At 40.1% G+C, this 26,061-nt stretch overlaps 1 protein-coding gene across 1 annotated transcript in view; it reads left to right on the top strand.

Annotated features, from left to right (window-relative positions):
* Nucleotides 1-26,061, top strand: part of EDIL3 (EGF like repeats and discoidin domains 3) — an 888,147-nt gene that overhangs the window by 643,582 nt on the left and 218,504 nt on the right. The window contains exon 7 of the mRNA XM_068247922.1: nucleotides 25,880-26,035. Coding sequence (XP_068104023.1) covers nucleotides 25,880-26,035 — 156 coding nt within the window. The remainder of the gene's footprint in view (nucleotides 1-25,879; nucleotides 26,036-26,061) is intronic.

The raw sequence follows: 26,061 nt of genomic DNA on the forward strand, positions 1-26,061 counted from the left end.
AGCTCAGAGTCCAGAGTTACCCCTAGGCAACGAGCTTTGGGGGTTGATGCTATTGGGGTGTTCTCTACATTGATTGTGACAGTGGGAGGTGGAACAGAGAGCGAAGGTGGAAATATTACAATCTCCGTTTTGCTCATATTGAGTTTAAGGAAGCGGGATGACATAAATGTAGATACAGCGGATAGACATTTGGGGACTTTTGATAGTAGTGTGGAGAGGTCTGGGGCAGAACAATAAATTTGGGTGTCATCAGCATAGAGGTGGTATTGAAACCCAAAAGAGCTTATTATCTGTCCCAGGCCATGGGTGTAAATGGAAAAGAGGAGGGGTCCGAGGACGGACCCTTGTGGTACTCCCACAGACAGTGGGCGTGGAGAGGAGTTGGTATTGGCATAGGAGACCATGAAAGAACGTCCAGACAGGTAAGAGTTGAGCCAGGAGTGTGCTAAGCCCTTGATTCCCAGTGTTGAGAGGGTTTGGAGAAGCAGGGTATGATCAACAGTGTCGAAGGCAGAGGACAGATCTAGGAGTATTAGTACCGAAAATCTGCCTTTGGCTTTAGCAACTAGGAGGTCATTGGCAACCTTAGTGAGAACGGTTTCCGTAGAGTGTTGAGGGCGGAAGCCAGACTGGAAGGGGTCCAACAGGGAATTAGCAGAGAGAAAGTTAGACAACTCTGAGTAAATGTGGCGTTCCAGCAGTTTGGAGGCAAAGGGAAGGAGAGAGACTGGGCGGTAATTAGAAAGGGCAGTAGAGTCTAAAGAGGGTTTTTTGATTAGTGGCGTTATGATAGCTTGTTTAAATGAAGAAGGGAAAATGCCAGTTGAGATGGAAAGGTTAAACAGTGTTGTTAAAGCAGGAGTGAGGGGGGAGGAGAGCTGGGGGATAAGATGAGAGGGAATAGGGTCTGAGGCGCATGTAGTAAGATGAGCTTTAGAGATTAGTGAAGAAAGATGCTGTTCAGTTAAGGCAGAGAAGGTTGTTAGCAGGGAGGGGGTTTGAGTGGGTGAGTGGTTATGTGGAGAGGGATAGTTAATAGTAGGGGAGCTGCCGGGCAGAGAGGAAAAAGGAAGAGGTGATTGGACCGGTGAAGAGGGTTGCTTTTGAAAGCTGTTCTGTAGCGTTTCAATTTTGCTCACAAAATATGCTGCAAAGTCCTCTGCAGACAAGCTTGTGGTTGTAGGGGGAGGCGGGGGGTGGAGAAGAGAGTTGAAGGTGTTAAAAAGTTGTTTAGGGTTATGGGATTGTGAAGAAATAAGTATAGAGAAGTATGACTGCTTTGCAAGTGAGAGAGCGTCCCTGAGCTGGAGCAGTGTGTTTTTATAGTGGACAAAGTCATCTGCGTTGGAGCTTTTCCTCCACTGCCGTTCTGCTGCCCTGGACTGTCTTTTCAGTTGTTTGATGGGTTCAGTCAGCCAGGGCTGTCTGTTGATGCGGCGGGGGCTGAAGTTGGTGAGAGGGGCGGCTGTGTTCATGGCAGCAGAGACTGTGGTGGAGTAGTAGATGGATGCTGACTCGGGGTCGGTGTAGGATGACAGGGAGCCCAGGGGTTTTAGAGAATCTGCTAGGGAGCAGAGGTCGAGGTTGCGATAATTCCTGCATAAGCGTGATGGCTGCACTACAGTAGCTGGAGGAGGCAGGGAGGGGCTGATTGTAAACGTTATGAGATTGTGATCTGAAAGGGGGAATGAAGAGTTATTAAATGTGGAAACTGGACAGAGCCGGGTAAAAACTAGGTCCAAAGTGTGGCCATCTTTGTGGGTGGAGGTTGAGGACCATTGGGAGAGGTCATAGGATGAGGTGAGTGAGAGGAATTTTGTGGTAGTGGAACAGTTAGTGTCTATGGGGATGTTAAAGTCCCCAATGATGATGGAAGGAATGTCAGTGGATAGAAAGTGGAGAAGCCATGTTGAAAAGTGGTCAATGAAGGTGGAGGCTGTTCCAGGAGGACGGTAGATGACAGCAACCTGGAACTGGTGAGGGGAGTAGATGCGGACAGCATGAGCCTCAAAGGAAGAGAAAGCCAGAGAAGGTGCAGGTGCAAGCGGTGTAAAGGAGCAGTGTTCGGAAAGAAGAATTCCCACCCCACCCCCATGTTTGTCACCCGATCTAGGTGTGTGGCTAAACTTGAGGCCACCGTATGAAAGGGCAGCTGGAGACACAGTATCAGATGGGGTTAGCCATGTCTCAGTGAGCCCCAGGAAGGTGAAAGCATTAGTGATGAACAGATCATGGACGTGGGCTAGTTTGTTGACTACAGAGCGTGCATTCCAGAGAGCCCCAGATATGGGAGGGGGAGAGCTGGGAAGGCAAGGAATGGTGATCAGGTTACATCGGTTAATGTGTGCGGAGGAGTGAGGACGGTCAGTGCGGGATGTGGTATTTACCAGAGTGCAGTGCGGTCTGGGAGAGGGTCCTGGATTGGGTGATATGTCCCCAGCAGCAAGTAAGAGTAGTAGGCAGAGATGAGAGAGGTGAGGATGTGATTTGTATGTAACAGAGGGCTGTTTGAGAGATGTTGAGGAAGGTATGTGTGATTTGAGAAATAAGAATAGTTCATGAGTAGAGAGGAGAGAGGATGGTAGGAGAGAGGGAGCAATGTAGATGTTATTGCTGGCAGCAGGAGGGGTGAGTGATGTACGTATTTTAAGTAGTGGGGCTGACAAAATAATGGCTGTAAAAATGATATTAAACATTTTGCAAGTAGGTGTGTGTATAATTAGGGAAAATAAGTGTCAGAGTTAAAGAGTGCAGGGTAGTTTGTGTAATATTATCAGGTGTATGTTGGTTGAAATCAGGGTAGTTCAGGGATTGATAAACATGAGCTGATGGTGGAAGTCAGGGAAACCAAAGAGAAAAGATCATACCAGTGTTAGATCAGCAGATGAGCAGCCATGGAGAGTTTTGTGTTTGTTCTCATCTGGTCTCTTCTGGAATAATTCTGGGCTAATTCGGGGTGTCTTATACACCCTTAAAGATATGCCCTTTAAGTATATGCCCTGCTGACCAAAAGGTCTGGTGACCTTTGAGATCTACTAATATAGGCCCTAACTGAGTTTGGAGTTAATAGGCAGAATGATATCAGGTGTGAGTTGGCTGGCCAATTTGTCTCACAGGGGCAGGGCTAGTCAAACATATGCAAAGGCTCGATTGAATAGGTAAGAAGTAGCAGGAAGTGGCCTGAGTTAATTATGCATACCATTTAAGATAGAGAAATTAGCAATGCAGGATTCAAGGAGCAGATCAATCAGTCAGGAAATATTGCATAGAGTCAAATGCATACCATTTAAGATAGAGAAATTAGCAATGCAGGATTCAAGGAGCAGATCAATCAGTCAGGAAATATTGCATAGAGTCAAATGCATACCTGTAAGAAAGAATATCGCGATGTCAGTACAGATGGATAAGTAGATCTTCAAGTACAGTATATATTAAATAATTCTGGGCTAATTCGGGGTGTCTTATACACCCTTAAAGATATGCCCTTTAAGTATATGCCCTGCTGACCAAAAGGTCTGGTGACCTTTGAGATCTACTAATATAGGCCCTAACTGAGTTTGGAGTTAATAGGCAGAATGATATCAGGTGTGAGTTGGCTGGCCAATTTGTCTCACAGGGGCAGGGCTAGTCAAACATATGCAAAGGCTCGATTGAATAGGTAAGAAGTAGCAGGAAGTGGCCTGAGTTAATTATGCATACCATTTAAGATAGAGAAATTAGCAATGCAGGATTCAAGGAGCAGATCAATCAGTCAGGAAATATTGCATAGAGTCAAATGCATACCATTTAAGATAGAGAAATTAGCAATGCAGGATTCAAGGAGCAGATCAATCAGTCAGGAAATATTGCATAGAGTCAAATGCATACCATTTAAGATAGAGAAATTAGCAATGCAGGATTCAAGGAGCAGATCAATCAGTCAGGAAATATTGCATAGAGTCAAATGCATACCATTTAAGATAGAGAAATTAGCAATGCAGGATTCAAGGAGCAGATCAATCAGTCAGGAAATATTGCATAGAGTCAAATGCATACCATTTAAGATAGAGAAATTAGCAATGCAGGATTCAAGGAGCAGATCAATCAGTCAGGAAATATTGCATAGAGTCAAATGCATACCTGTAAGAAAGAATATCGCGATGTCAGTACAGATGGATAAGTAGATCTTCAAGTACAGTATATATTAAATAATTCTGGGCTAATTCGGGGTGTCTTATACACCCTTAAAGATATGCCCTTTAAGTATATGCCCTGCTGACCAAAAGGTCTGGTGACCTTTGAGATCTACTAATATAGGCCCTAACTGAGTTTGGAGTTAATAGGCAGAATGATATCAGGTGTGAGTTGGCTGGCCAATTTGTCTCACAGGGGCAGGGCTAGTCAAACATATGCAAAGGCTCGATTGAATAGGTAAGAAGTAGCAGGAAGTGGCCTGAGTTAATTATGCATACCATTTAAGATAGAGAAATTAGCAATGCAGGATTCAAGGAGCAGATCAATCAGTCAGGAAATATTGCATAGAGTCAAATGCATACCATTTAAGATAGAGAAATTAGCAATGCAGGATTCAAGGAGCAGATCAATCAGTCAGGAAATATTGCATAGAGTCAAATGCATACCTGTAAGAAAGAATATCGCGATGTCAGTACAGATGGATAAGTAGATCTTCAAGTACAGTATATATTAAATAATTCTGGGCTAATTCGGGGTGTCTTATACACCCTTAAAGATATGCCCTTTAAGTATATGCCCTGCTGACCAAAAGGTCTGGTGACCTTTGAGATCTACTAATATAGGCCCTAACTGAGTTTGGAGTTAATAGGCAGAATGATATCAGGTGTGAGTTGGCTGGCCAATTTGTCTCACAGGGGCAGGGCTAGTCAAACATATGCAAAGGCTCGATTGAATAGGTAAGAAGTAGCAGGAAGTGGCCTGAGTTAATTATGCATACCATTTAAGATAGAGAAATTAGCAATGCAGGATTCAAGGAGCAGATCAATCAGTCAGGAAATATTGCATAGAGTCAAATGCATACCATTTAAGATAGAGAAATTAGCAATGCAGGATTCAAGGAGCAGATCAATCAGTCAGGAAATATTGCATAGAGTCAAATGCATACCATTTAAGATAGAGAAATTAGCAATGCAGGATTCAAGGAGCAGATCAATCAGTCAGGAAATATTGCATAGAGTCAAATGCATACCATTTAAGATAGAGAAATTAGCAATGCAGGATTCAAGGAGCAGATCAATCAGTCAGGAAATATTGCATAGAGTCAAATGCATACCATTTAAGATAGAGAAATTAGCAATGCAGGATTCAAGGAGCAGATCAATCAGTCAGGAAATATTGCATAGAGTCAAATGCATACCTGTAAGAAAGAATATCGCGATGTCAGTACAGATGGATAAGTAGATCTTCAAGTACAGTATATATTAAATAATTCTGGGCTAATTCGGGGTGTCTTATACACCCTTAAAGATATGCCCTTTAAGTATATGCCCTGCTGACCAAAAGGTCTGGTGACCTTTGAGATCTACTAATATAGGCCCTAACTGAGTTTGGAGTTAATAGGCAGAATGATATCAGGTGTGAGTTGGCTGGCCAATTTGTCTCACAGGGGCAGGGCTAGTCAAACATATGCAAAGGCTCGATTGAATAGGTAAGAAGTAGCAGGAAGTGGCCTGAGTTAATTATGCATACCATTTAAGATAGAGAAATTAGCAATGCAGGATTCAAGGAGCAGATCAATCAGTCAGGAAATATTGCATAGAGTCAAATGCATACCATTTAAGATAGAGAAATTAGCAATGCAGGATTCAAGGAGCAGATCAATCAGTCAGGAAATATTGCATAGAGTCAAATGCATACCATTTAAGATAGAGAAATTAGCAATGCAGGATTCAAGGAGCAGATCAATCAGTCAGGAAATATTGCATAGAGTCAAATGCATACCATTTAAGATAGAGAAATTAGCAATGCAGGATTCAAGGAGCAGATCAATCAGTCAGGAAATATTGCATAGAGTCAAATGCATACCATTTAAGATAGAGAAATTAGCAATGCAGGATTCAAGGAGCAGATCAATCAGTCAGGAAATATTGCATAGAGTCAAATGCATACCATTTAAGATAGAGAAATTAGCAATGCAGGATTCAAGGAGCAGATCAATCAGTCAGGAAATATTGCATAGAGTCAAATGCATACCATTTAAGATAGAGAAATTAGCAATGCAGGATTCAAGGAGCAGATCAATCAGTCAGGAAATATTGCATAGAGTCAAATGCATACCATTTAAGATAGAGAAATTAGCAATGCAGGATTCAAGGAGCAGATCAATCAGTCAGGAAATATTGCATAGAGTCAAATGCATACCATTTAAGATAGAGAAATTAGCAATGCAGGATTCAAGGAGCAGATCAATCAGTCAGGAAATATTGCATAGAGTCAAATGCATACCATTTAAGATAGAGAAATTAGCAATGCAGGATTCAAGGAGCAGATCAATCAGTCAGGAAATATTGCATAGAGTCAAATGCATACCATTTAAGATAGAGAAATTAGCAATGCAGGATTCAAGGAGCAGATCAATCAGTCAGGAAATATTGCATAGAGTCAAATGCATACCATTTAAGATAGAGAAATTAGCAATGCAGGATTCAAGGAGCAGATCAATCAGTCAGGAAATATTGCATAGAGTCAAATGCATACCATTTAAGATAGAGAAATTAGCAATGCAGGATTCAAGGAGCAGATCAATCAGTCAGGAAATATTGCATAGAGTCAAATGCATACCTGTAAGAAAGAATATCGCGATGTCAGTACAGATGGATAAGTAGATCTTCAAGTACAGTATATATTAAATAATTCTGGGCTAATTCGGGGTGTCTTATGCACCCTTAAAGATATGCCCTTTAAGTATATGCCCTGCTGACCAAAAGGTCTGGTGACCTTTGAGATCTACTAATATAGGCCCTAACTGAGTTTGGAGTTAATAGGCAGAATGATATCAGGTGTGAGTTGGCTGGCCAATTTTTCTCACAGGGGCAGGGCTAGTCAAACATATGCAAAGGCTCGATTGAATAGGTAAGAAGTAGCAGGAAGTGGCCTGAGTTAATTATGCATACCATTTAAGATAGAGAAATTAGCAATGCAGGATTCAAGGAGCAGATCAATCAGTCAGGAAATATTGCATAGAGTCAAATGCATACCATTTAAGATAGAGAAATTAGCAATGCAGGATTCAAGGAGCAGATCAATCAGTCAGGAAATATTGCATAGAGTCAAATGCATACCATTTAAGATAGAGAAATTAGCAATGCAGGATTCAAGGAGCAGATCAATCAGTCAGGAAATATTGCATAGAGTCAAATGCATACCTGTAAGAAAGAATATCGCGATGTCAGTACAGATGGATAAGTAGATCTTCAAGTACAGTATATATTAAATAATTCTGGGCTAATTCGGGGTGTCTTATACACCCTTAAAGATATGCCCTTTAAGTATATGCCCTGCTGACCAAAAGGTCTGGTGACCTTTGAGATCTACTAATATAGGCCCTAACTGAGTTTGGAGTTAATAGGCAGAATGATATCAGGTGTGAGTTGGCTGGCCAATTTGTCTCACAGGGGCAGGGCTAGTCAAACATATGCAAAGGCTCGATTGAATAGGTAAGAAGTAGCAGGAAGTGGCCTGAGTTAATTATGCATACCATTTAAGATAGAGAAATTAGCAATGCAGGATTCAAGGAGCAGATCAATCAGTCAGGAAATATTGCATAGAGTCAAATGCATACCATTTAAGATAGAGAAATTAGCAATGCAGGATTCAAGGAGCAGATCAATCAGTCAGGAAATATTGCATAGAGTCAAATGCATACCATTTAAGATAGAGAAATTAGCAATGCAGGATTCAAGGAGCAGATCAATCAGTCAGGAAATATTGCATAGAGTCAAATGCATACCTGTAAGAAAGAATATCGCGATGTCAGTACAGATGGATAAGTAGATCTTCAAGTACAGTATATATTAAATAATTCTGGGCTAATTCGGGGTGTCTTATACACCCTTAAAGATATGCCCTTTAAGTATATGCCCTGCTGACCAAAAGGTCTGGTGACCTTTGAGATCTACTAATATAGGCCCTAACTGAGTTTGGAGTTAATAGGCAGAATGATATCAGGTTTGAGTTGGCTGGCCAATTTGTCTCACAGGGGCAGGGCTAGTCAAACATATGCAAAGGCTCGATTGAATAGGTAAGAAGTAGCAGGAAGTGGCCTGAGTTAATTATGCATACCATTTAAGATAGAGAAATTAGCAATGCAGGATTCAAGGAGCAGATCAATCAGTCAGGAAATATTGCATAGAGTCAAATGCATACCATTTAAGATAGAGAAATTAGCAATGCAGGATTCAAGGAGCAGATCAATCAGTCAGGAAATATTGCATAGAGTCAAATGCATACCATTTAAGATAGAGAAATTAGCAATGCAGGATTCAAGGAGCAGATCAATCAGTCAGGAAATATTGCATAGAGTCAAATGCATACCATTTAAGATAGAGAAATTAGCAATGCAGGATTCAAGGAGCAGATCAATCAGTCAGGAAATATTGCATAGAGTCAAATGCATACCATTTAAGATAGAGAAATTAGCAATGCAGGATTCAAGGAGCAGATCAATCAGTCAGGAAATATTGCATAGAGTCAAATGCATACCATTTAAGATAGAGAAATTAGCAATGCAGGATTCAAGGAGCAGATCAATCAGTCAGGAAATATTGCATAGAGTCAAATGCATACCATTTAAGATAGAGAAATTAGCAATGCAGGATTCAAGGAGCAGATCAATCAGTCAGGAAATATTGCATAGAGTCAAATGCATACCATTTAAGATAGAGAAATTAGCAATGCAGGATTCAAGGAGCAGATCAATCAGTCAGGAAATATTGCATAGAGTCAAATGCATACCATTTAAGATAGAGAAATTAGCAATGCAGGATTCAAGGAGCAGATCAATCAGTCAGGAAATATTGCATAGAGTCAAATGCATACCATTTAAGATAGAGAAATTAGCAATGCAGGATTCAAGGAGCAGATCAATCAGTCAGGAAATATTGCATAGAGTCAAATGCATACCATTTAAGATAGAGAAATTAGCAATGCAGGATTCAAGGAGCAGATCAATCAGTCAGGAAATATTGCATAGAGTCAAATGCATACCATTTAAGATAGAGAAATTAGCAATGCAGGATTCAAGGAGCAGATCAATCAGTCAGGAAATATTGCATAGAGTCAAATGCATACCATTTAAGATAGAGAAATTAGCAATGCAGGATTCAAGGAGCAGATCAATCAGTCAGGAAATATTGCATAGAGTCAAATGCATACCTGTAAGAAAGAATATCGCGATGTCAGTACAGATGGATAAGTAGATCTTCAAGTACAGTATATATTAAATAATTCTGGGCTAATTCGGGGTGTCTTATACACCCTTAAAGATATGCCCTTTAAGTATATGCCCTGCTGACCAAAAGGTCTGGTGACCTTTGAGATCTACTAATATAGGCCCTAACTGAGTTTGGAGTTAATAGGCAGAATGATATCAGGTGTGAGTTGGCTGGCCAATTTGTCTCACAGGGGCAGGGCTAGTCAAACATATGCAAAGGCTCGATTGAATAGGTAAGAAGTAGCAGGAAGTGGCCTGAGTTAATTATGCATACCATTTAAGATAGAGAAATTAGCAATGCAGGATTCAAGGAGCAGATCAATCAGTCAGGAAATATTGCATAGAGTCAAATGCATACCATTTAAGATAGAGAAATTAGCAATGCAGGATTCAAGGAGCAGATCAATCAGTCAGGAAATATTGCATAGAGTCAAATGCATACCATTTAAGATAGAGAAATTAGCAATGCAGGATTCAAGGAGCAGATCAATCAGTCAGGAAATATTGCATAGAGTCAAATGCATACCTGTAAGAAAGAATATCGCGATGTCAGTACAGATGGATAAGTAGATCTTCAAGTACAGTATATATTAAATAATTCTGGGCTAATTCGGGGTGTCTTATACACCCTTAAAGATATGCCCTTTAAGTATATGCCCTGCTGACCAAAAGGTCTGGTGACCTTTGAGATCTACTAATATAGGCCCTAACTGAGTTTGGAGTTAATAGGCAGAATGATATCAGGTGTGAGTTGGCTGGCCAATTTGTCTCACAGGGGCAGGGCTAGTCAAACATATGCAAAGGCTCGATTGAATAGGTAAGAAGTAGCAGGAAGTGGCCTGAGTTAATTATGCATACCATTTAAGATAGAGAAATTAGCAATGCAGGATTCAAGGAGCAGATCAATCAGTCAGGAAATATTGCATAGAGTCAAATGCATACCATTTAAGATAGAGAAATTAGCAATGCAGGATTCAAGGAGCAGATCAATCAGTCAGGAAATATTGCATAGAGTCAAATGCATACCATTTAAGATAGAGAAATTAGCAATGCAGGATTCAAGGAGCAGATCAATCAGTCAGGAAATATTGCATAGAGTCAAATGCATACCATTTAAGATAGAGAAATTAGCAATGCAGGATTCAAGGAGCAGATCAATCAGTCAGGAAATATTGCATAGAGTCAAATGCATACCATTTAAGATAGAGAAATTAGCAATGCAGGATTCAAGGAGCAGATCAATCAGTCAGGAAATATTGCATAGAGTCAAATGCATACCATTTAAGATAGAGAAATTAGCAATGCAGGATTCAAGGAGCAGATCAATCAGTCAGGAAATATTGCATAGAGTCAAATGCATACCATTTAAGATAGAGAAATTAGCAATGCAGGATTCAAGGAGCAGATCAATCAGTCAGGAAATATTGCATAGAGTCAAATGCATACCATTTAAGATAGAGAAATTAGCAATGCAGGATTCAAGGAGCAGATCAATCAGTCAGGAAATATTGCATAGAGTCAAATGCATACCATTTAAGATAGAGAAATTAGCAATGCAGGATTCAAGGAGCAGATCAATCAGTCAGGAAATATTGCATAGAGTCAAATGCATACCATTTAAGATAGAGAAATTAGCAATGCAGGATTCAAGGAGCAGATCAATCAGTCAGGAAATATTGCATAGAGTCAAATGCATACCATTTAAGATAGAGAAATTAGCAATGCAGGATTCAAGGAGCAGATCAATCAGTCAGGAAATATTGCATAGAGTCAAATGCATACCATTTAAGATAGAGAAATTAGCAATGCAGGATTCAAGGAGCAGATCAATCAGTCAGGAAATATTGCATAGAGTCAAATGCATACCATTTAAGATAGAGAAATTAGCAATGCAGGATTCAAGGAGCAGATCAATCAGTCAGGAAATATTGCATAGAGTCAAATGCATACCTGTAAGAAAGAATATCGCGATGTCAGTACAGATGGATAAGTAGATCTTCAAGTACAGTATATATTAAATAATTCTGGGCTAATTCGGGGTGTCTTATACACCCTTAAAGATATGCCCTTTAAGTATATGCCCTGCTGACCAAAAGGTCTGGTGACCTTTGAGATCTACTAATATAGGCCCTAACTGAGTTTGGAGTTAATAGGCAGAATGATATCAGGTGTGAGTTGGCTGGCCAATTTGTCTCACAGGGGCAGGGCTAGTCAAACATATGCAAAGGCTCGATTGAATAGGTAAGAAGTAGCAGGAAGTGGCCTGAGTTAATTATGCATACCATTTAAGATAGAGAAATTAGCAATGCAGGATTCAAGGAGCAGATCAATCAGTCAGGAAATATTGCATAGAGTCAAATGCATACCATTTAAGATAGAGAAATTAGCAATGCAGGATTCAAGGAGCAGATCAATCAGTCAGGAAATATTGCATAGAGTCAAATGCATACCATTTAAGATAGAGAAATTAGCAATGCAGGATTCAAGGAGCAGATCAATCAGTCAGGAAATATTGCATAGAGTCAAATGCATACCTGTAAGAAAGAATATCGCGATGTCAGTACAGATGGATAAGTAGATCTTCAAGTACAGTATATATTAAATAATTCTGGGCTAATTCGGGGTGTCTTATACACCCTTAAAGATATGCCCTTTAAGTATATGCCCTGCTGACCAAAAGGTCTGGTGACCTTTGAGATCTACTAATATAGGCCCTAACTGAGTTTGGAGTTAATAGGCAGAATGATATCAGGTGTGAGTTGGCTGGCCAATTTGTCTCACAGGGGCAGGGCTAGTCAAACATATGCAAAGGCTCGATTGAATAGGTAAGAAGTAGCAGGAAGTGGCCTGAGTTAATTATGCATACCATTTAAGATAGAGAAATTAGCAATGCAGGATTCAAGGAGCAGATCAATCAGTCAGGAAATATTGCATAGAGTCAAATGCATACCATTTAAGATAGAGAAATTAGCAATGCAGGATTCAAGGAGCAGATCAATCAGTCAGGAAATATTGCATAGAGTCAAATGCATACCATTTAAGATAGAGAAATTAGCAATGCAGGATTCAAGGAGCAGATCAATCAGTCAGGAAATATTGCATAGAGTCAAATGCATACCATTTAAGATAGAGAAATTAGCAATGCAGGATTCAAGGAGCAGATCAATCAGTCAGGAAATATTGCATAGAGTCAAATGCATACCATTTAAGATAGAGAAATTAGCAATGCAGGATTCAAGGAGCAGATCAATCAGTCAGGAAATATTGCATAGAGTCAAATGCATACCATTTAAGATAGAGAAATTAGCAATGCAGGATTCAAGGAGCAGATCAATCAGTCAGGAAATATTGCATAGAGTCAAATGCATACCATTTAAGATAGAGAAATTAGCAATGCAGGATTCAAGGAGCAGATCAATCAGTCAGGAAATATTGCATAGAGTCAAATGCATACCATTTAAGATAGAGAAATTAGCAATGCAGGATTCAAGGAGCAGATCAATCAGTCAGGAAATATTGCATAGAGTCAAATGCATACCATTTAAGATAGAGAAATTAGCAATGCAGGATTCAAGGAGCAGATCAATCAGTCAGGAAATATTGCATAGAGTCAAATGCATACCATTTAAGATAGAGAAATTAGCAATGCAGGATTCAAGGAGCAGATCAATCAGTCAGGAAATATTGCATAGAGTCAAATGCATACCATTTAAGATAGAGAAATTAGCAATGCAGGATTCAAGGAGCAGATCAATCAGTCAGGAAATATTGCATAGAGTCAAATGCATACCATTTAAGATAGAGAAATTAGCAATGCAGGATTCAAGGAGCAGATCAATCAGTCAGGAAATATTGCATAGAGTCAAATGCATACCATTTAAGATAGAGAAATTAGCAATGCAGGATTCAAGGAGCAGATCAATCAGTCAGGAAATATTGCATAGAGTCAAATGCATACCATTTAAGATAGAGAAATTAGCAATGCAGGATTCAAGGAGCAGATCAATCAGTCAGGAAATATTGCATAGAGTCAAATGCATACCTGTAAGAAAGAATATCGCGATGTCAGTACAGATGGATAAGTAGATCTTCAAGTACAGTATATATTAAATAATTCTGGGCTAATTCGGGGTGTCTTATACACCCTTAAAGATATGCCCTTTAAGTATATGCCCTGCTGACCAAAAGGTCTGGTGACCTTTGAGATCTACTAATATAGGCCCTAACTGAGTTTGGAGTTAATAGGCAGAATGATATCAGGTGTGAGTTGGCTGGCCAATTTGTCTCACAGGGGCAGGGCTAGTCAAACATATGCAAAGGCTCGATTGAATAGGTAAGAAGTAGCAGGAAGTGGCCTGAGTTAATTATGCATACCATTTAAGATAGAGAAATTAGCAATGCAGGATTCAAGGAGCAGATCAATCAGTCAGGAAATATTGCATAGAGTCAAATGCATACCATTTAAGATAGAGAAATTAGCAATGCAGGATTCAAGGAGCAGATCAATCAGTCAGGAAATATTGCATAGAGTCAAATGCATACCATTTAAGATAGAGAAATTAGCAATGCAGGATTCAAGGAGCAGATCAATCAGTCAGGAAATATTGCATAGAGTCAAATGCATACCATTTAAGATAGAGAAATTAGCAATGAAGGATTCAAGGAGCAGATCAATCAGTCAGGAAATATTGCATAGAGTCAAATGCATACCATTTAAGATAGAGAAATTAGCAATGCAGGATTCAAGGAGCAGATCAATCAGTCAGGAAATATTGCATAGAGTCAAATGCATACCATTTAAGATAGAGAAATTAGCAATGCAGGATTCAAGGAGCAGATCAATCAGTCAGGAAATATTGCATAGAGTCAAATGCATACCATTTAAGATGGAGAAATTAGCAATGCAGGATTCAAGGAGCAGATCAATCAGTCAGGAAATATTGCATAGAGTCAAATGCATACCATTTAAGATAGAGAAATTAGCAATGCAGGATTCAAGGAGCAGATCAATCAGTCAGGAAATATTGCATAGAGTCAAATGCATACCATTTAAGATAGAGAAATTAGCAATGCAGGATTCAAGGAGCAGATCAATCAGTCAGGAAATATTGCATAGAGTCAAATGCATACCATTTAAGATAGAGAAATTAGCAATGCAGGATTCAAGGAGCAGATCAATCAGTCAGGAAATATTGCATAGAGTCAAATGCATACCATTTAAGATAGAGAAATTAGCAATGCAGGATTCAAGGAGCAGATCAATCAGTCAGGAAATATTGCATAGAGTCAAATGCATACCTGTAAGAAAGAATATCGCGATGTCAGTACAGATGGATAAGTAGATCTTCAAGTACAGTATATATTAAATAATTCTGGGCTAATTCGGGGTGTCTTATACACCCTTAAAGATATGCCCTTTAAGTATATGCCCTGCTGACCAAAAGGTCTGGTGACCTTTGAGATCTACTAATATAGGCCCTAACTGAGTTTGGAGTTAATAGGCAGAATGATATCAGGTTTGAGTTGGCTGGCCAATTTGTCTCACAGGGGCAGGGCTAGTCAAACATATGCAAAGGCTCGATTGAATAGGTAAGAAGTAGCAGGAAGTGGCCTGAGTTAATTATGCATACCATTTAAGATAGAGAAATTAGCAATGCAGGATTCAAGGAGCAGATCAATCAGTCAGGAAATATTGCATAGAGTCAAATGCATACCATTTAAGATAGAGAAATTAGCAATGCAGGATTCAAGGAGCAGATCAATCAGTCAGGAAATATTGCATAGAGTCAAATGCATACCATTTAAGATAGAGAAATTAGCAATGCAGGATTCAAGGAGCAGATCAATCAGTCAGGAAATATTGCATAGAGTCAAATGCATACCATTTAAGATAGAGAAATTAGCAATGCAGGATTCAAGGAGCAGATCAATCAGTCAGGAAATATTGCATAGAGTCAAATGCATACCATTTAAGATAGAGAAATTAGCAATGCAGGATTCAAGGAGCAGATCAATCAGTCAGGAAATATTGCATAGAGTCAAATGCATACCATTTAAGATAGAGAAATTAGCAATGCAGGATTCAAGGAGCAGATCAATCAGTCAGGAAATATTGCATAGAGTCAAATGCATACCATTTAAGATAGAGAAATTAGCAATGCAGGATTCAAGGAGCAGATCAATCAGTCAGGAAATATTGCATAGAGTCAAATGCATACCATTTAAGATAGAGAAATTAGCAATGCAGGATTCAAGGAGCAGATCAATCAGTCAGGAAATATTGCATAGAGTCAAATGCATACCATTTAAGATAGAGAAATTAGCAATGCAGGATTCAAGGAGCAGATCAATCAGTCAGGAAATATTGCATAGAGTCAAATGCATACCATTTAAGATAGAGAAATTAGCAATGCAGGATTCAAGGAGCAGATCAATCAGTCAGGAAATATTGCATAGAGTCAAATGCATACCATTTAAGATAGAGAAATTAGCAATGCAGGATTCAAGGAGCAGATCAATCAGTCAGGAAATATTGCATAGAGTCAAATGCATACCATTTAAGATAGAGAAATTAGCAATGCAGGATTCAAGGAGCAGATCAATCAGTCAGGAAATATTGCATAGAGTCAAATGCATACCATTTAAGATAGAGAAATTAGCAATGCAGGATTCAAGGAGCAGATCAATCAGTCAGGAAATATTGCATAGAGTCAAATGCATACCATTTAAGATAGAGAAATTAGCAATGCAGGATTCAAGGAGCAGATCAATCAGTCAGGAAATATTGCATAGAGTCAAATGCATACCATTTAAGATAGAGAAATTAGCAATGCAGGATTCAAGGAGCAGATCAATCAGTCAGGAAATATTGCATAGAGTCAAATGCATACCATTTAAGATAGAGAAATTAGCAATGCAGGATTCAAGGAGCAGATCAATCAGTCAGGAAATATTGCATAGAGTCAAATGCATACCATTTAAGATAGAGAAATTAGCAATGCAGGATTCAAGGAGCAGATCAATCAGTCAGGAAATATTGCATAGAGTCAAATGCATACCATTTAAGATAGAGAAATTAGCAATGCAGGATTCAAGGAGCAGATCAATCAGTCAGGAAATATTGCATAGAGTCAAATGCATACCATTTAAGATAGAGAAATTAGCAATGCAGGATTCAAGGAGCAGATCAATCAGTCAGGAAATATTGCATAGAGTCAAATGCATACCATTTAAGATAGAGAAATTAGCAATGCAGGATTCAAGGAGCAGATCAATCAGTCAGGAAATATTGCATAGAGTCAAATGCATACCATTTAAGATAGAGAAATTAGCAATGCAGGATTCAAGGAGCAGATCAATCAGTCAGGAAATATTGCATAGAGTCAAATGCATACCATTTAAGATAGAGAAATTAGCAATGCAGGATTCAAGGAGCAGATCAATCAGTCAGGAAATATTGCATAGAGTCAAATGCATACCATTTAAGATAGAGAAATTAGCAATGCAGGATTCAAGGAGCAGATCAATCAGTCAGGAAATATTGCATAGAGTCAAATGCATACCATTTAAGATAGAGAAATTAGCAATGCAGGATTCAAGGAGCAGATCAATCAGTCAGGAAATATTGCATAGAGTCAAATGCATACCATTTAAGATAGAGAAATTAGCAATGCAGGATTCAAGGAGCAGATCAATCAGTCAGGAAATATTGCATAGAGTCAAATGCATACCATTTAAGATAGAGAAATTAGCAATGCAGGATTCAAGGAGCAGATCAATCAGTCAGGAAATATTGCATAGAGTCAAATGCATACCATTTAAGATAGAGAAATTAGCAATGCAGGATTCAAGGAGCAGATCAATCAGTCAGGAAATATTGCATAGAGTCAAATGCATACCATTTAAGATAGAGAAATTAGCAATGCAGGATTCAAGGAGCAGATCAATCAGTCAGGAAATATTGCATAGAGTCAAATGCATACCATTTAAGATAGAGAAATTAGCAATGCAGGATTCAAGGAGCAGATCAATCAGTCAGGAAATATTGCATAGAGTCAAATGCATACCATTTAAGATAGAGAAATTAGCAATGCAGGATTCAAGGAGCAGATCAATCAGTCAGGAAATATTGCATAGAGTCAAATGCATACCATTTAAGATAGAGAAATTAGCAATGCAGGATTCAAGGAGCAGATCAATCAGTCAGGAAATATTGCATAGAGTCAAATGCATACCATTTAAGATAGAGAAATTAGCAATGCAGGATTCAAGGAGCAGATCAATCAGTCAGGAAATATTGCATAGAGTCAAATGCATACCTGTAAGAAAGAATATCGCGATGTCAGTACAGATGGATAAGTAGATCTTCAAGTACAGTATATATTAAATAATTCTGGGCTAATTCGGGGTGTCTTATACACCCTTAAAGATATGCCCTTTAAGTATATGCCCTGCTGACCAAAAGGTCTGGTGACCTTTGAGATCTACTAATATAGGCCCTAACTGAGTTTGGAGTTAATAGGCAGAATTGCCTGGTTGTCCTGCTGATCCTCTGTCTTTAATACTTTAAAGCACAACTGTAGCTAGAGATATGTGGAGGCTGCCATATTTATTTCCTTTTATGCAATAACAGTTGCCTGGTTGCGGAGCAGTGCTTTTCAGCGCTGCTAGCTTTGGGCGCAGCCAGCGCCGCCATAGACTGTAATAGGAATCAGTCTATAGCGGCGCTCAGTGAGGAAGGTCGGCTCCGTCAGAAGACGGAGCCGAAGTTGTTTAAAAAACACAATAATTCGGCCTCCAGCAATCGCTGGAAGCCGAATTATTTCATTCCCCCACTATCCATGTCGGCCTGGAGGGGGAATAGTAATTAAAACGCCCCGGACTTGTGCAGAAGCAGGACCAGCCATTTAACAGCTGGATCCTGCGCCCAAGTCTACCAGCGCCGTATTCAAATGTACGCGCCTGGTTGACCTGCTAATACTCTGCCTCTAACACGTTTAGCCACAGACCCTGAACAAGCCTGCAGCAGATTAGGTGTTTCTGACATTATTGTCAGACCTGACAAGATTACCTGCATGCTTGTTTAATGTGTTATTCAGATACTACTGCAGCAAAACAGATCAGCAGAACTGCCAGGCAACTAGAATTGTTTAATAGCAAATAAATATGGCAGCTTCCACATACTTCTCGCTACAGTTCTCCTTTAAGGTGCGTACACACGCACTACCAAATGCAACGACAGGTCCGCCGGACCCTCCCGTTGGGAGGTCTTTAGCCGACAGTATGCTTTTGTGTACGCGCTGTCGGTGGACTGATAAGGCTGTTTCTGAACGATCCACGATCCGTTCAGAAACAGCCTTATCAGTCTGCCGACAGAGCGTACACATGTGCATACTGACGGCTAAAGACCGCCCAGCCAGGTCCGGCAGACCCGTCGTTGCATTTGGTAGTGCATTTGTACGCACCTTTAAGCCATAGACCCTGAACAAGCATGGAGTCCAGATATCTATAACAAATCTGACAAGATTAGCTGCATGCTTGTTTTAGGTGTGTGATTTACATCCTACTGACCATAAAGATCAGCAGGATAGCCAGGCAACTGGTATTGTTTAAAAGGAAATAAATATGGCAGCTTTCATAGGTCTCACACTTCGTGTTCCTTATAAAAGTGTCCACTGACAATAGCAAATGTATACTAGGCAGCACCTAACATTTGTTTCCATGCATCTGCTTAGAGAGAATGCCAAATCACTAAAGAGCAGGGATATACCTGTAACAACTGAGCATATTGCATTTGTATTCACCCCACCCTTGGAAGCCCTCACTAGTGCAATGCCTCATTGTCCCTCCTCTCCTTTCTATTTAACAGCACATGCTGCTCTGCAATAGCCAAGTAGTGTGTCTGCAGGGATGGTCCATGAGGTGCAAATTGTGCAGATTGTGCTGTCCACACAAAATTACCAGTGCCAATGTGGTACTAGATCTGTCCATTTTCAAGCTGCACACTTAAAGGATACCCGAGGTGACATGTGACATGATGTGACAGACATGTAGATGTACAGTGCCTAGCATACAAATAACTATGCTGTGTTCCTTTTTTTCTTTCTCTGTCTGAAAGAGTTACATATCAGGTATGTAAGTGGCAGTTCCTGTCTGAGTCAGGGCTCGGTCAGACTACAGTGTGACCTTCACTGATAAGAAATTACAACTATAAAACACTTTCCTAGCAAAAAATGGCTTCTGAGAGCAGGAAAGAGATAAAAAGGATCACTAGTTCATAGCTTTTAGCTCTGGCATACTTCAATGAATGTTTCATTGAGCAAAAACAATAAAACAGTAAACACTTAAAAAAGTAGATTTAAATATACAATAAAACTGTGGAATATCTTAAACAGTCATTTTTAGGAGAAGGGAGATAGATACAATTGTTTATTTTATTCGTTTAGTTCACCTTGGGTGTCCTTTAAGGTAAAAAAAAATGCACAATCTTGCATGAATTCAGAATGATTTGCATCTCAATGACCATCCCTATGTGTCAGTATATTGGCTTTTGCTGGTGTACTGGTTAAGGGCTCTGAGTGGCAGAGGAGACCTGCAGTAGGTTTGCATCTCAGCTCTTTCTGTTCAGTAAGCCTGCACCTATTCAGTAAGGAGACATTGGGCAAGACTCCCTAACACTGCTACTGCCTATGAAGTGCACCCTACTGGCTGCAGCTGTGGCATTTTGAATCCGCCAGAAGAAAAGTGCAATATAAATGTTCTGTGTCTTGCCTTTCTCTTGAGCCGTCACCCTTATTCAGTGCATGACCGTTAACAGCGACAGTTGTTGCTCATATGTGCACGCCTTTACATTTGAGCTAGGACTGCTGTACTTTCCCATATCCTTCTTGAAAACTGGAAGCTACAATATATGGAAAAATATTAGGAAAGACTCGTATGAGCATTTGATTATTCAGGGACAAGTTTTGTGGCGCACTGCGTGAAGATAGGCTTAAAAGTGCAGTTATCTTTTCAGTACAATTTTCAGTCAAAGAGAGCCATTGTCTACTCTACAAGTTTCCCCAGTGTGTTGCGTGTAACTCTGCTAAATTGTTTCAAGCACTGATTGAAGCTAGAAACGTGTTTTCTAACAATCCACCATCCTCAACGCCGGGATTCAGGTTCAAAGATGATCCATTCTGAGTAATTTTCTCTCCATCAGCCATTAAGTTATACACAATAATCATTTTATTTTCCTAGTTTAGAAGTATTTTATTTATAAGATCTCACTAGCTTAAGGGGTTTCTTCGTTTATTTAATTTTTTTTCTCTGACAATATTGCCCTCAGGCCTGTACTGACCTTCCCTATCCATTGCTAACCCAGCTATATTGTTCAAAACAAGAAAACGTCCTCCTTGATGTATTAATGTCAGTAAACTGTCTTGCTGCAGAGCAAAGGAACGACTTGTTATTCCTCCGTCAGTTCTAGTCACATAGTCTAGACGGCTTTACAGAGCCGGAAGAAGGTAGAAAATCCCACGTGAGTTGGCAATTTGCCTTTTATGTTAGGATGCTTCTTTTGGAATGCTGAAATTATCTGTACTTCATGTGTTCCTCTCGCATCCTTCATAAAATTAAGTCCCACGTACGTGGAAATTAAAGCAATTCATCTTTTAAAAAAAAAAAGATTCGAGAGTTCTGCACGTGAGAAGTTTTTTTGATGTGATTTATGGAGGCCCTTTGCAATGTTCTCACCTATGAAGAACGGCAGTTGTCCTCCTCTTTAGTCATTTGTCAGGACCATTGATCATTTACCTGAAGTTGAAAATTCAAGTCCACAATCCCCATGTTTCCAAGGTTCCGCTGTTTCTCTCTTAAGGACGAGCATGTGGCAAGGTTTCTAATTTCCCTGCAATTACCAGGGCAGAGCTTTCTAGTCCCTGCTGCTTGCCCTTGAGCGCTGATCCCGAGGTACATTGTTGCATGTGATAAGCACAGTCATTGTGTTGCAGTGCTTTTGTTTGCTATGCTAAGGCCATATAAATGATTGATTGTCATCCTCCAGTATAACTGCGGCAGACACAATGTGTCAACCTTTTATCTCGTAAAAACTCAAAAGTTAAATGAATAAGGAATTATTTATGTTGCAATTATTTCTCAATCTGTTAGTACAATGAGTTCCTTTTTTTCTAGGAAATAAGTGTTTTGTATAGATTCGGATCGTAGTTTAATTATTTTTAAAAATAAATAGCAGAGATAAAACTTGAGCAGTCAATGAATTCAAAACAAATCAAGAGATGTCAGGGTAAGGAGAAGTAAGCTCTCTGTTGTAAACGTGTGTTTATAGTTTAACGGCACAGCATTTTATTGGTTAGATGTTACACTAAATAATTGTTTTTTATGCCTACTATGAAGTGTATGCAGTGGAGGGGGGTAGGCACCATTGTGAGGTAACACAAACTTAGGATGGGTGTATAGAGGTTCAAGAGTTGGGATATTAGGGTTGGTTGGGTAGGTAGGTGATAGTCAGAAACGGCTACACAGTGGGGTGGGAGGACAAATAAGGGGTGGGTAGGTGAGGGTCAAAAGAGGTGGCATGAGGGGTGGAAGGATGATTGATGAAGAAAGTTTGTGAAAGTAGGTAAAGGTCAAAAGAGGTGCAATGAGGGTAGACAGGTTAGATAAGGAGTGAAGGTCAGGAGACCGAGGTAGCAAGATAGATAAGGGGTAAGTTTTGATGCAGGAGAAGAGTCATGCAGGCCTGCAGGGTAGAAAAATAAATGAAGAGTGAAGATCAGTAGAGGTGGCATGACTGACTGATATGATAAATGAGGGGTAGGTGGGTAGATTAGGGTTAGGAGAAATGACATTAGTGAAGGAAGTTATCATGCTAATACGTGATGAGGTAATGTACAAGTGTATACACAAACAGAAGTACGTAAAGCGTAGTCAGGATCAGGCCGTAGTCATACACAGAGTCAGAGATATCGAGGTACACAGTAGCAAGGCAATATCGTAGTCAGTAAACAGGCAAGGTCATACACATAAGTCAGATGTCAGTCGTATTGTAAGGATAAGACAATAATGAAGTCAGGGACAGGCCGAGTCGAACACGTGTATCAGATGGCAGTGGTACAGAAGGACAAGACAAGAGCGAGGTCAAGAGGCAGGCAGAAGTCGGTACACAGATAAATATACAATAAGATGTTACTTCAATATAATATTACAATAATAATATTACAAATATAACTACAAAATATATACTGACTGAGTAGAGTACATATATATCGTGCAAAAGCACAATATATAAATGTAGCTCTCGAAACTTACTGACTAGGCCAAGAACCTGCGTACTGATTAGTATCAAGACCGGTGAGAGACTGAGAGCTCTGGCCTTAAAGAGAATCTGTATTGTTAAAATCGCACAAAAGTAAACATACCAGTGCGTTAGGGGACATCTCCTATTACCCTCTGTCACAATTTCGCCGCTCCCCGCCGCATTAAAAGTGGTTAAAAACAGTTTTAAAAAGTTTGTTTTAAAACAAACAAAATGGCCACCAAAACAGGAAGTAAGTTGATGTACAGTATGTCCACACATAGAAAATACATTCATACACAAGCAGGCTGTATACAGCCTTCCTTTTGAATCTCAAGAGATCATTTGTGTGTTTATTTCCCCCTGCAGCTATCTTCCACTGAAGTGTCAGGCTGTTTCTTCCTGCAGAGTGCAGACAGCTCTGCCTGTATGTAATTCCTCAGTATGTGAAAGCCCAGCCAGCTCAGAGGACGATTTATCCAGCTTGTAAAAGATAAGAGAGAAGAGAGAAGCTGTCCTAATCTAAATAATACACAGGCAGTGTGCAGAGAGGGGCCTGGAGGGGGGAGATGCATCACAGAACCACAACACTGAAGAACTTGGCAGCCTTCCAGACACAGGCTGACAAGTCTGACAAGAGAGAGATAAGTTGATTTATTACAGAGATGGTGATAGTAGAATGTGCTGCAGTAAGCCAGAACACATTAGAATAGCTTTTGGAACTTGTAGGATGATAAAAAACAGGATGCAATTTTTGTTACGGAGTCTCTTTAAATACACAATTAGACATTCCAAAAACCACTCCCCAAATAGGTAGCACCTCCTGCATGGTGATGTCATCTAGTGACATCACCGCTGACATAGCTCATACCCGCCTCCTTAACCTATAAGACCCTTCAGGTCTTGCGCGCATCTGTTTGGACACACTGAGCATGTGTGTTCTAGAATCCACCGCCGTAGGGGAGCCGGGGACACCATCAGAGGATACCAGCGTGGTAGCTTCGCCAGCAGCGCGGACTCTGTCAGAGATGCCGCAGGACCTGCCGCTGGAAGGTAAGATTGTCACAGCAGTATAGTTGAGGAGAGGTTGTTTAGGTAGGTAAAGGTTAATAGCACTGAAATCAGGGTAGGAAGGTTAGATAAAGGCTTAGGTGGCTTCAGGAAAAGGAGGCAGCAGGATAGATAAGGGTTACGTTTTGATGCAGGAGAAGAATCATGCGAGTGAAAAAATAAATACGGGGGGAGGGGTAAGTTGAACATCAAGAGAGGGGATATGACTGGCTGGTATGATAAATGAGGGGTAGGTAGCGGAGTTAAGATCATGATAAATGACGTGAGTGGAGGAAGGATAGTGGAGGAAAGGGCGCTTAGGTAGGACAGGATTAAGAGGAGTGAGGTGTGAGGAGGAAGGTTAGATGAAAGGAAGGTTAGCCTTATGTAGCTGGGTGAGGTTCAGAAAAAGGAAGGTGATACAGCAATGGAAAAATAGATAAGTGGTGGGTAGGCAGGTGAGGTTTAGAGAAGCTCACATGTTGGTATTGTGATGTTGATAATTAAAGAGTGAGTGGGGTAAAAATGTCCTTAGAGCACATGGCAATCTTACTGTACTTAAAGTGAACCCGAGGTGAAAATAAACTGATGAGATAAACAATTATATTTATCCTCCTACTCCTAAAATGACATTTTTAGATATCTCATGCTTTTATTTTACATTTAAACATTTACAAAGTAGATGGAATGTTTTATGGCCTCTAATCAGTGGTAGCCTAATAAGTGTCCCAGAGTTAGAAAAATGTCAATAGTTTATGTATTTTATCTCTCCCTTCCCTCAGAAGTTGTATTCTGCCAGGAAAACTTTTATGGCTGTAATTTGCTTATCAGTGATGTTTACTATATTCCCCACAAGGTACCGACAAGACAGAAGCTGTCACGTTGATGCTTAGAAATTAACTATTTCAGGCAGCAAAATAAAACAAGTAAAACAGCCTGGTTATTAATATGTTTTGTACTGTACCTACAGATGTTTATCTCAGTCATCATATCACATCACCTCGGTACGCTTTAATCTCCATTAGTGTCAAGTAATGTAACGCTAGTTACACTAGCAATGCACACGTCACTTCGATGGTAGCGTGGAGCATGCTAAATGCGCAATGTGTGCTAGGTGGTCAGCATAACATTTCTATGTACTTTTTGTACATGGCAATATTACTGGAGTTTTGTGTACATGCCCCAAAAAGAGTTTATTCACAATTCAAGCTGTGTAAATAAACCACAAGGTGGCGAAAATATGACTCACGTGCATGGCTGGCTTTGTACTCTTTTACCGCCCAAGGCCACTGTCACCAGCCGCCCCCCTTCGGTATAGGTAGCGAGATGACCCCCCCTTCCCTCCAGTATAAGTAGCCAGATGACTCCCTTAATTTCTCCTTCCCCCCCTTCAGTATAGGTAGCCAGCTTGCCTTCACACCACAGCAGCCATCAGTGTCACTCATTTCTCTGCTCATCTCCAGTGCAGAAGCTTCCTCTTCCTTTCCGTCTCCAATGCTGCTCAAGTCCATAGCCACTGGCCACAATGCAAACATGCACAGAGAGCAAGGTGGCCGCTGCACAGGCAGCTAGCAGCAGAGTACTGTGGTCAGGCGCTTGCCTGATCTCCCTGCATTGCAGCATTTGCAAGCTTGCACTAGTTTAGCCTGCTGCTTTGGTGCCCTTGCTCCTGTGGTGCCCTAGGCCATGGCCTAGGTGGCCTGGCCCTAAATCCGTCCCTGCTCACATAAATCATGGCAGAATATAGGGAGTTTGTATGGTTGAGATCACATGCATACATTCACAGCAAGAACTCCATGCATCCAGGGCAAGCTTGATTTGTTTTAAAGAAAAATCTCACCCCATAATGTGCACATGATCACAAACCCTCTAATTTATTGAACTTTTAGTATCCCCATTATATGTTCTTATATAAGAGTTTCATACTTTACTATCTAACAGAACAGAGTTTAAATGCATTCCTATGCAGGTGTGTTGGATGACTGTTCTCCACTGCTCTCCATTCCTCTCTGACCTCAGTGACCTTAGTTAACAATCCAATTGTGGAAAAAAAGCTGACACAGCTTATACCTATGTCTCACTTCTTACAGATAAATTTACAGAGGAAGATGAGAGTCACGGGTGTCATTACACAAGGAGCCAAAAGAATAGGAAGCCCGGAGTATATCAAATCATACAAGATTGCATACAGTGATGATGGGAAGTCATGGTCAACATATAAAGTAAAACGAAGCAATGAAGACATGGTAAGTGATTTATAGATCTGTGCTTG

This window comes from Hyperolius riggenbachi, chromosome 1 (genome assembly GCF_040937935.1).
Source record: "Hyperolius riggenbachi isolate aHypRig1 chromosome 1, aHypRig1.pri, whole genome shotgun sequence".
Lineage (NCBI taxonomy): Eukaryota > Metazoa > Chordata > Amphibia > Anura > Hyperoliidae > Hyperolius > Hyperolius riggenbachi.